General features: G+C 42.5%; 1 protein-coding gene across 2 annotated transcripts in view; it reads left to right on the top strand.

Annotated features, from left to right (window-relative positions):
• Positions 1 to 303: 303 nt before the first annotated feature.
• The window catches only part of fgd5a (FYVE, RhoGEF and PH domain containing 5a), a 30,290-nt gene continuing 19,175 nt past the window's right edge, over positions 304 to 11,418 (top strand). For both annotated transcript variants that reach the window (XM_051414452.1, XM_051414451.1), the window contains exons 1-2: positions 304 to 636; positions 2,683 to 5,422. In XM_051414452.1, the coding sequence (XP_051270412.1) occupies positions 627 to 636; positions 2,683 to 5,422 (2,750 nt within the window). In that variant the 5' untranslated portion in view covers positions 304 to 626. The remainder of the gene's footprint in view (positions 637 to 2,682; positions 5,423 to 11,418) is intronic.

Genomic DNA, 11,418 nt, shown 5'->3' with positions numbered 1-11,418 from the left:
CTGCAGATTTAAAGCTCTCCATCTGCACAATGAAACATTGGAGATAAACTGTGGCTTAAATTTCTAAGTCTAAATCTCTCATACTGAGTGGATTTGGTCTTATTCAAGTCAAGTCTAGCCTGCTGCCTCTAGAATATGGCCCCGTTTCACACATCTGTGGAGCAGAGTCCTGAAACAAAACATGACCAGATGTGAATATAATTGCCCACTGATGCTCTATGTGAAACAATCTCAGCAGTGGCTGAGATATAATGATGTGCATTGGACAAATGAAACATGTAGAGAGTGGGTTTGGTTGTGCTGTAGTCCTGCCTCAGGAAGCGCCAAAGCAGCACCTCCCGTCTCCACACAAGAGCGCACCAGTGTAGCATCAGCACTGGAGATGTACGCCGGGTGGGAGCTCAGCTGCGACTCTACGATCACAGGCTTCTTCCACAAGTAGGCTCTCACTGGAGGAAAAAAATAAAGAAAACAACACAAGATGCTCTACAAGTCTCCCTTTACCTCCTGATTTTCCCGCAATGTGTTTGTATTTGGACTAAGTTTCCACGTCATTTCGAGGGACACGGTCGGTGTGGGGAAACATGAGGATAAGTGTCGCTGCCCGTGGATGATGATGTCCCACAATGAATGCAGGTGGGTTGTTTATCGTTTCTGTTCGTGTCAAGAGTCCAGAAACCAAACTTTAAATGTTTTACAGTTAACAAAGTGGTGCGCAGTAGCGTGAGTGTGTGTGTTTATTTGTGTGTTGGAAGGAAGTCTTTGTGTTCATTTTCATTTTACAACCTAAATTACAATAACCTTGAATCATATAATTAATTAATGAAACCGGTTAATTCTGTCGGAAAATATATTTCACCTGTTAATTTGCACATACTTTACATACAGATTGATATCCAATGCAAATGGATGCAGGCTGCTGTAGTGATTGAAATCAGTTATTCCATAGTTTAAACGAAATATCAACAGAGCTATAGATTAATTATACAGCTACTGAAATTTTCAAAGAAATTATAGCTTTCCATTTAAAAAAATAATTTGGATGAATTCTGTATAATTTGGAAATTTGGAGTGAGTTTAAATCCATACCTATGGATAAAGTTGCTTTCAGTGGAAACCTGTCCTGGGATAAATGTTCTGTTCTGGGATTGGTTATATGGTTAGATTACAGCATTATAATCCATGTCTGTGAAAGTAGGCAGAGGCACTGTTCTATACAGAAGGTCACCTGTCTGGCAAGTGCAGTGTCCTGTGAATTTAGTAAGGGAAAGAAGTTCACCTGTATGTGATTTCTGTACATCCGTCAAAGAAAATCTTAACTTCTGTGTTCTACAGCCTTGTCACTTTGGAATTAAGACAGGTTGCTAAAGCTTGGCAGGTGACATTTCATGATGAGGACACAGTCTGAAATCATATCCTGCGAGTTTGGCACAGCCAAGGTCCCAGTGTCTATCTCTTCCTTTGTTTTTCAAACATTTGTTGTAATTGAATTCTTGTTGCATAATTCATATCCTGTTGTTTGCAGTTGGGTGCTTTGTCAGACTGGGACCCCTTGTTTTCTCCACCAGTTTTATTGTTCTTTGACGCACTCAAAGGACCTTTTTTTCACCCAAAAAAAAAAAGTGTTTGCCTGTATGTGTAGGGTTGTGTGTGTTTCCGTATCTGTGTGGGGCAGTGTGAGTACGTTTCGTGAGAATCTGGGAAGAATGACGAGAAGGAAGTCCATTTGTGTTGTGAAAATCTGTACTCCTAGAGGTTCATGGAGGAGTGATGGGGGGCCTTGCTGTTAATGTCCTTCCCCCGATGGACATCCTGTGTGGAGCCCTTTAAGGAGGCTCTGCTGGAGTGGCTAATGAACCTGAAATTCTTAAAAGAAGGAGTGTGGTCACATTGAGAGAGAGAAAAAATGTAGGGGGAAAAAAGTGATGTGTGACAATGAGGGTCTTTTTTTTTTTTTTTTTTTTTTTTTTTTTTAAATTCATATTACACTGATGTCTAGAGAATGAGAGAGAGACATTGACAGAGAGATAGAGAGAGAGAAAACACTCAGATAGCCAGAGTGCACACAGGGTTTAATAGGATGTGCGTCAGGGCAGGTACTAAATAACAGGAAGAGACAAGGGGTGTACACACTTTGTTAAGTACGGGTGTGTTTCATGACAATTCGAAATTTCGTAAGCAGTGCTCTTTAATGACTTCACAATTTTTAACACTTAACAAAACATAGACGCACAGTGTCAAGAGACATCATGATTACATATTAAATCTGCTTAATCATCTTTTACGTTGCCGTATCAAGAGAGACAAAGAATTTTTGGAGTGATACAATTATCTTCAAAGTTTTTGGTTATAATTAGCCAACCATTTGTTAAATCTGATTCTGCTATAAGCGTACAACATGCATGTGTCATTTCCCAGACAGAGAGATGTTATTGTTCCTCCTCTAAGTACCCTGTGGCTCTGTTGTTTTTCCTGCTGATAATGTCCCCTGTAGCATTCTGCATGTCACTGACTATTGTATAGGATTTGACTTCCTCTTAGCATTCTACACCAAAACAGGACTCACATATTTATCCTTGTATAAACGTAGATATTAGGTAAAGCAATAAAAAGAACCCAAGAAATGAAAATATTAAGTGGCTTTTACATTTTTTTTAATTAACTTTTACTCTCTTTGCACAGATTTTCAAAATCCACTGCAAGTCCCTCAACCAAAGGTCCGCAGTCATCTGACCATCAAAGTGCAGTCCAAACTGATGTCCAGGCCGTGTCCACCTGTCCATGGTCCAAAACCTCCTGTCGCACCCAAGCCCAGACCCCTGTATAAGCTTCACACATACAAGGAACCCTGCCCCCCACAGAGCCTAAGTAACGGAGACGTGGCTCACTCTGATGGGGAGACGGAAGATCTCCATGACATGGCTGAGGAGAATCAGGACAAAGAGGAGAAAAGTGAGGCAGAGGATGGGGTTAATGACAATGGCATAGGACAAAATGACAAAGAGGACCTAGTAGAAGGAGAAAATGAGAAGGAAACAGAAAAAGAAATAGATATATTAGATAATGACGATGACAGCATTGGCTCTGAGGATACAGTCAAAGCGGATGATGGTTTGACTGTTGACACTACTGAGGATGAAAACACTGACTTGAACCAGCCTGAAGGTGGCAATCACACTGATGATAAGAATACATCCACACCCTCACCTCCTCCTGCTGAAATTGAAGATGAAACAAGAGAGGAGGAACAGAGTTGTAGTGGAAAGATTGAAATACTTTGTGGCTCAACCGGACACTCAGATGAACATGTAGAGGAAGAAAACCTTGATCAAACGCAGTCACTTAGTCAGGGTGATAAGGACAATGATGTTGGACCTAATGAAGTGGACAGTGGGCAAAATGAGGACTGTGTGCACCGTCCAGAAGAGACGGAGCTGGAAGCTGGAGGATTTGCATTCGGTTTCAGCGTGCTTCCAACTGTAACTGAAGAGTATCCTTATGATGTGATTGGCCCCAACGATGATGCTAGTGATACATGTGAGTCATGTGACCCAGCTGAAACAGGGGATGCAGAGGTGTGGCAACCAGAACGGGCCACCAAGGACCTATCTGGCTGTTTTCGATTCACATCCAGCACTGAGGATGTTTTTGGGCCATATTCGGTCATAGGAGCTGTTCCGGAAGATATGGCGGACACTGCTGACCCAGAGTGGGGTCAGGATGATACTGATGACAAATCTTTACATGAAATCCAAGCACCTGGTGCTTCCAAACAAGAACCTTACTATGTGTCATCAGATGACGTGGACAAGCTAGAGGATAAGCAAGTCCTCTCAGAACAGGGTGAGATCGAGGAGGCCACTGAGCAGTCAAATCAGCACAAAGATAAAGCAAAGGATATTGAGTCAGCTGATGAGTATGCAGACATTGACGATTCACTCTGCATTAAAGCAGATGACTGCGAGCAGTGTGTCTCATCTGAGGATTACGTTGAGATAGGCGATGAGGACGAAGAGGAGGAAACAGATAAGAAACATATCAAAGGAAAAAGTGCAAAAGAGAGAACAGCTAAACGAGAGCAGGCTTTCCTCAGCCAGCGAGCAAGTTGCCAGCCTCGCCTCAGGTTGTGCAACATCACAGTGCCAACAGACCTAGATCTGGGCCGTACCCCAGAGCTCACCAACAGGGTTGTGTTTGCCCACACCACTGAGGCCTTTGAAGAAGACATTGAGGAACTGGACTGCCATATTGTGCCTTACTATGAAGACACAGAGTCGGACAGTGAAGAGCATATATACGAAGAGGCAGGGTTTGACTCAGAAGGGGAGAACTTTGTGACACTTGATCGTAAGACTATTGTCACACGATCGCGCTCTTATTCTGGGAAAGTACCAGGTTATGTCCCAGAAACAGTACCAGAGGAGACAGGGACGGAGTACCAAACTCATGACTACTGCACAGTGGCCTTGGATAAGAACAATGATCCACTTAACCAGTCACACCAGCCTGCGGTCCCGTCTACGAAGTCTCGCCGCTTCTTGTTATATTCCCGGTCTGCAGAGGGTCCAGAATTGTCCTTGACCACTCCCACTGAGATTGGCCTGAATCTGAAGGATGACATCAGGATGAAAAGAAAAGATGATACCCTTTCACTCCCATGTGTGATAACTTCTTCTGGAAGCTTCTCCCAGCGTAGCCATCAATCATCTAGTGGTGTTTCCACACCAACCTCTCTAGTGGACATCCCACCACCCTTTGAACTGGCATACATTACTAAAAGACCAGTCACCAAGAGTTCCCCATCCCTCCTGATCCAGCATGAACCTAATGACATACCTAAGAAGAAAAAGTCCTCCTTCAAGCGCTTTCTGGCACTTAAGTTTAAAAGGAAGACAGATTCGAAGGGCTTCAGTGATGGAAGTGTCCGCTCTTCACGTTCTTCGTCTGAGTCCAGCCACCACGGCCCAGTAAGAGTCATAGAACTTGATCGCAGAAGCACCGGCAGCTCTCCTCAGCTTCAGTCTCGAATGGTGAATCCCCAGCAGCGTCCTTTAGATCTGCCATCCACCTTTGTCCTTTACAAAGACCACCAGCGGAAAGCTTATGGGAGGGGAGTCTCCAGAGTGGAATCCTTCGAAGAGCGTTCCCGGCGCTCCGTTATGCCACTACCATTGACCAAACCCCGCTCCATCTCCTTCCCCAGTGCGGATACTTCAGACTATGAAAACATCCCAGCCATGAGCTCAGACTATGAGAACATCCAGATTCCAGGCAGACCCACCAGATCCCACACTGTGACTGAGTTTTTTGAGGACCCAAACCGCACTACAGTTCCCTGCAATGAGAATGATGGCTATGTGGATATGAACAGTTTCCCTGGGATTGACAGCAAACCCCAGACATTGAAAGCAGACACTGAAAGGTAATGTAAAAGCTCAATAAATTTGAAATGGTTTTGTATCATTTCAAGCAAACCTCATGGGGTTGATTCACCCCAGTTACAAAAAACACATCTTACCATATCTCTAGTGCTATCTAGCCATACAATACTTTTACAATACTAGGTTTTGAGATTCCTTTCTCTGAAATTTCCAATGCAATCTTACCTAGGCAGACCCAAAAGATCTTTTTAGGTCATTTAATACATAATAAGCCTAAAATGTGTTTTTATTTATGATCATATATGGTGTTTCAGCTACTCTTCTTGTACATGCCTGTATTAAACTCTAGAAACTAAGCATGTCCTGCATGCATGTTCACTTTGTATAGAACAGGTGAGAGTGTTTATCCCGTGAACCACTTTTAAGGTTGTCAGCTCAGTCGTTGGGCCTGGACCTATCTGCTCAGAAGGGCAAGCTTGACCCCTCAACAGCTGACAAATATTCTTACACTGTATCTCAGATGAGCAGAGGGCACATGGCTGAGTAGAATCGGATCTCCCTCTTGTAGGGAAGTGTTCATTGAGAGATGAGCAGCCTGCTGTATCAAGCATCGCTGGCTTTGGGAAGATGGACAATGCTTGTGGGAGAGCTTACTCCTGTTTTTCATTTGGTAGATTTAGAGGTCACATCTGGTGCCGCTGCTTCCTCTGCAAATCTGAGGTGATAGAACAGGTAATGGCAATTGGGTAGCTCACTGAGCGCAGGTTATTCACATTAGAGAAAGTCATTATGGGCTGCAATTAAAAGTGGAAAAAGTGTGGGGGAGTTCCGTTCACACAAGGAAGTTGAGAAAGATGAGGGAAAAGGTGAGAGAGGGGGAAGGGATTTGTTAATAGAGTCTTAAAAGAGTAAGAAAACAAAGAGTATAGCGATGAAGTAATATAAAGGAGGGGGAGGGGGAAGTAAGAACAGGAGAATGGGTGCAAAGAGCAGTTCTGGTGTAATTGCTCTCCTGTACCTGACACTTATGGTTAAGTTTAGGAGAGCTTTTATTAAAGTAGCTCTCTCCCGAGTGTTTCTCTTTCATTGGACCCTTGAGGGGCCACAGGATTTACTGCAGTGTGTGATAGAGTGAGGAATCACCGTGGTCAGACTGTACCAAATTGCCCCGGCCTGTGCCACAGTTTCATCCACTGCGGGCCACAGTCTCTCCCCAGTCTTAATAAAATAGTTGTGTTTGATGACCTGTGTTTAGTCAAAGAGACAGGCCATTACCAAGAGCTTTTTAAAAGGCTTGAAATCTTGGGGCAAAATGCTTCTGCCTCAATTTGGTTTTATTTCTTGTGTGCCCTTTGTTTTATAATTCATGTTCAGCTAGCTGTTGCTTATTTTAACATTTTATCTTTTATCTTTTATAACTATTTTTCCTATGTAGAAACGAGTTCAGTCCACAGTTCATATCCTTTATGCAACTTTTAACAGACATAAAGTTTATAGTTACCTCTCGACCATACATTCTGTGCAGCACTATACCATGATTTCCCCTCTGTTTATTTCCAGTGTACTTTAAACTCTACACATATCTCAACATTTGAAACCTGTCCATTTCCCAGACAATGGTCCCTCAGTGAGGGCTCTTTTTCTCCCAGTGATGTTATCGATGTAGCTCATTGTGTGGTGGAGGTCTCACACCACTCACAATGATGCAAATTACCTATCTGTCCTGTCACCTCGCCCTCGCCACATTCCCCCTGGAGATGCTTCTGTTACCAGGGACACTGTTTGGTGTGTCTATACAGGGCTGGTTTATGTTTATTTGAGTGTGTATGAGTGTACGTGCGTGCCCACAATATAAGTCATTGTAGGCGTTTGTCCCTGCCTTTGTGTGTACATCTACACTAAACTCTGTTCAAAGCTTGACATTGCTGCCGTCCCAGGCTGCCTATCTGATGATGGCAGTGATTTATTGAGAACACATTCAACATTCAACGTGGTTTTTAGACCCACAGAGGAAAACGAGGATATTTGTAGTGAGGAAAATGACCAAATGGCCCTAGAGCACTGCACACAAAAGGACCGTGCCTACAGTAGCAGACACGCATTTTAAGGAGAACTCACAAAGCTGCTGTGCCACAGGCTTGGCTTGTTTCCACTTGTGTGATTAATGTATAGCACCATTCACACACTACTTCAGCACAAGCATTCACGCTAAGCAAAGAGACATGTTCATTAGCAAGCTACCATAATGTACAATAGGAAAAGAAAAGGCACACTAATGATTCATCCCAAACCTAACCAAGGTGTTTGTTTGTATGTGTGTGTGTGTGTGTGTGTGTGTGTGTGTGTGTGTGTGTGTGTGTGTGTGTGTGTGTGTGTGTGTGTGTGCGTGTGGGCGTGTACATGTGTGCATGTGCAATTCAGTGCTGCTTTATCAAAGATGAGGCTCCTGCTGAGAATGCAGTCTCAGCAGGATTGTTCTTGCCAAGTAGCCGTGTAGCAACAAATTTGTTGAAAAAGGCGTTTTAGCAAAAAAGCCCAGGATTTGTGATTGTGCTCAACTTAGAGCCCATTAAGTGTTCTTTATGTCGAGTTTAAGCAGTTCTAGGTAGACGCACAACAGTAATGCAGATGTGTTGTTGTCCCCATGCACACAGTAAACAGAACTATAGTGGTATGTTCAGTGAGATGCTGCTAATGTCTGCAAAATAGCACATCTCTAGCTTACCTTTTGGCGTCATTTTCACTTCAAACAGTTCAACATGAACCTCTTCAGAGTGATGACAAAGCCCTGCCATGGCCTCTAAAACAGCTCCTCCACCCAATGTTATGTTAGTGTTAGTAGTGATGAGGGAGCCATCTTAAGTACATTGTTGTACTGGGTGGTGGCTGTGTGCTGTGTGGCGAGGTGGTGGACAGGGTGTGTCGTTGGCTCGCCAGGTCTGGTGCCAGGCGCTCTGAGGTCATTGCCAGGTCATCCCCGGGGAGGAAGCGTCCAGCCTAGGAGCTTCCCACTGGCCTGTTTACAGGAAATGCAGGGACGAGGGTGGGGCTCTGGCTGGAGGCATGGAGGTGGAGACGGGAGAGGACAGATAGGATGACGGAAGGGAGATGGGGGTCACCCTGGTGGGGTGGAGGTTCCCAGACTCTCCCTTGAACAACAAGATGAGGTGTGGTCCAGTCAGGAATGCCAGGTCTGCTGTTATTGTTGCTCCAGTTTGTCAGGAATGCCTCAAGCCTCCCACTTCTTATACTCCAAAGAAACTCTTGTGGTGCAAAGGATAAATCAACTGAAAACAAGTTAGCAGAGGTCACAAAACTGTTGCATATGTGGGCCTGAATCACAGCATGATGTAGGATTGACATTATCCAAAGCCATCTTCCTTCACTACACAGGTGATGAGCAGCAGTCGAAGCGCCAGCGTCTTCACAAATCACTTCATCACACGCTGTCACAACAGCAGCAGCAAAACAGCCACAGACTACATGTAATCATCATCACTAAAAGCAGCAAACAATTTAAAACTGCTCCCATTAATCCCCCCATCAGTATCCCAATCTTCTGTAGTTAGCAGGCTAATGAACCTTTTCAGCTGCTCCTATTTCCTTGTGCCATTACAAGTGAAGAAGGGCCTGTCGGATTGCACCTAATACATATTTTAATACTCAATGTTTAGCTCAATTGAATTACATATTACAGGCACCATCAAATTCACAGTAGATTGGTGTCATACAGGTTTCACAGAGAGTCATTGTGTCCTCGTGTGAATTTGACACAGAAGATTTAACTTTGCCGTGTTATAAAAGACATTGCATTCAGCTGGCATAATAGCATTGACTTAATGGTGTTGTTAAAGGGCTTCCCGTATTACCATATTACAATATCACATACTCGCAGGTTTAGATATAGAAACATCATATGGAGGTGACTGGAGCTAAACATAGCTATATTTGGGATTTTATGGTGGGAACATGGTATATCTTGGCATGTTTTCTGTCCAAGAAAAGGGAGATGTAACTTAAAGAAGAAATTATTACAATTTAACCATAAATGCTGTTTTTTTAGTTTTCTGTTGGACTTTTCAGCGATACATTATTATAAATTGGACACAATCCTCCATTACAGCACAGAAGGTGTGTTTTCAGAGATTGTGCTGTTGATGGTTGAGGGTGAAAAGGTGAAGGTGAGAATCTGCGGTGCGTTTCTCTTGGGCATATAAAAGAATGCCCCTCACTCGTAGAATTAATCGGAGCTTAAGAATGAGTTCAAAGAAGACCTATCTCTCGTGTTCCCTTTCCTTCCCAACATCACCCAGGAGCCCACACCAGGCTGACCTGTCTACTCTGAGGTCAACCATGAGTAATGGCCCGTAGGTGCTTTCTTCAGCCCACCCAATAGAGCTGATGTGTGTATGTGTGTGTGTGGTTTAGTGTGAACCTCATGAAGTATGAGTTTGTCTGAATGGAGATGAAGTCCAGCGGGTAACTCTGTTAACCTTTGGTCTTCTAATAGCCGTCTACTCTCTGCACACACAGGGCTGTTCAAGACATCAGGGCAAACCTTCATTATTATCTGTAAAATGCCAGAAGAAAAGTGAAAATTTCTCACAATTTCTTAATGATTGTCTTATTGGCGAACAGGCCAAAATGAAATAATTAGTTATAAGATAATTAGTTTACTACCACTACTATCAGATTCTCACAACTGATGCTTGAAAAAGGACTTAAATGATCAGTCGATCATCAAAATAGTTGCAGATTACTTTTCCTTATCAACTAAACAATGAATAAACTAATCGCTGCCGCTGTAGATAGATTGTTTGACGTCACAATTAAAGAAAAAATCCTTACAAAATACTACATTACTGATGCACTTTTGTTGTTGTGGATAATCAGTCAGAAATTAATTAAATTAAACATGTTTTCACAGCAATAATCAAGGTTAAAATCTGTGTTTGTTTTTTGTTTTTATCGAATACAACAGTCCTTCAGAATAAAAGAGACTTAAACCATTTTGCACAGATGAGATTCAGTTTCAACAGTTTCACTAAAGGAAGACTCAAATAACCAGAATGCAAAGCAGCTCCTGGAGATATTTCACTTGAAGTAAGCAGTGCACACATCAATCATAAAATCACATTAATACCCCATGTTTTTTTTGTCCTGTAACATCATCATATCATCATCATTTTCAGTCATAAGTCAATTTAACTTAATACTATTAGCATTATTCTATGTTGCATCGCAGTGCCTACAGTATTCTCAGTATTTACTATAGCAGTACTTAATGGATAAGAAATGTATGTGTCCTTGTGGCAGTACATTAATATTAATTTTGTTATTCTGCTAAACTATACATGTCATTGTAAGTCTATTCCATTGTCATCTGACATACTGCACAAATATTCAGCTTTTAAAACGAAATTGGTGGTTTGCATGTAGAAAGCTCTGAAAGCTTTCTATTAGTTGTGAAACCTGCCATCAGTCTCTCTTGAAGTAGCTATGCTACAGCTATAGGACAGCTTGTTATATGAGAATATTTGTTATCCAGTTATCATCCTGGCAATGTGAATTTAGTCAAGCATACTGAATGGGTCTTAATGGGCCAGAGGACATTAATAATTACCACAGGTAGCATTTAAAAGGATTACATGTGAAATGACCTAAAGCATGCCCCTCTCAGGTACAGAAGCACACAAAAGGATTACCAGCGTCTGAACACAACTGTGCCATCTGTGTGAAGAACGAGTCATGAAAGGGATTACAGTCTGCCACTGGAGGACTCTATATGAGCAGTGGACATGTTCAGAGACACACACAGGAAAGGGAAAAACACACATTTACAGGGGACTTGGAGTATTGCTCAGTGTTTTGAGAATATGCTGCTGTAAAGATAATATACAGTGGCTTTTTACTGTGAATGTTCAATGTGTGTCCTCAATGCGTTCCTGAAAACATTAAGTGTCTTTATTTATAGTTAAAGCAATTCTATTGAACTCATGCTACTGTGTAGATGCTGCTATAGTATTAAATATAAATG

This window comes from Dicentrarchus labrax, unplaced genomic scaffold, assembly GCF_905237075.1.
Source record: "Dicentrarchus labrax unplaced genomic scaffold, dlabrax2021, whole genome shotgun sequence".
Lineage (NCBI taxonomy): Eukaryota > Metazoa > Chordata > Actinopteri > Moronidae > Dicentrarchus > Dicentrarchus labrax.
Note: the sequence above shows the minus strand (reverse complement) of the source record. Positions and strands in the feature narration are given on the sequence as shown.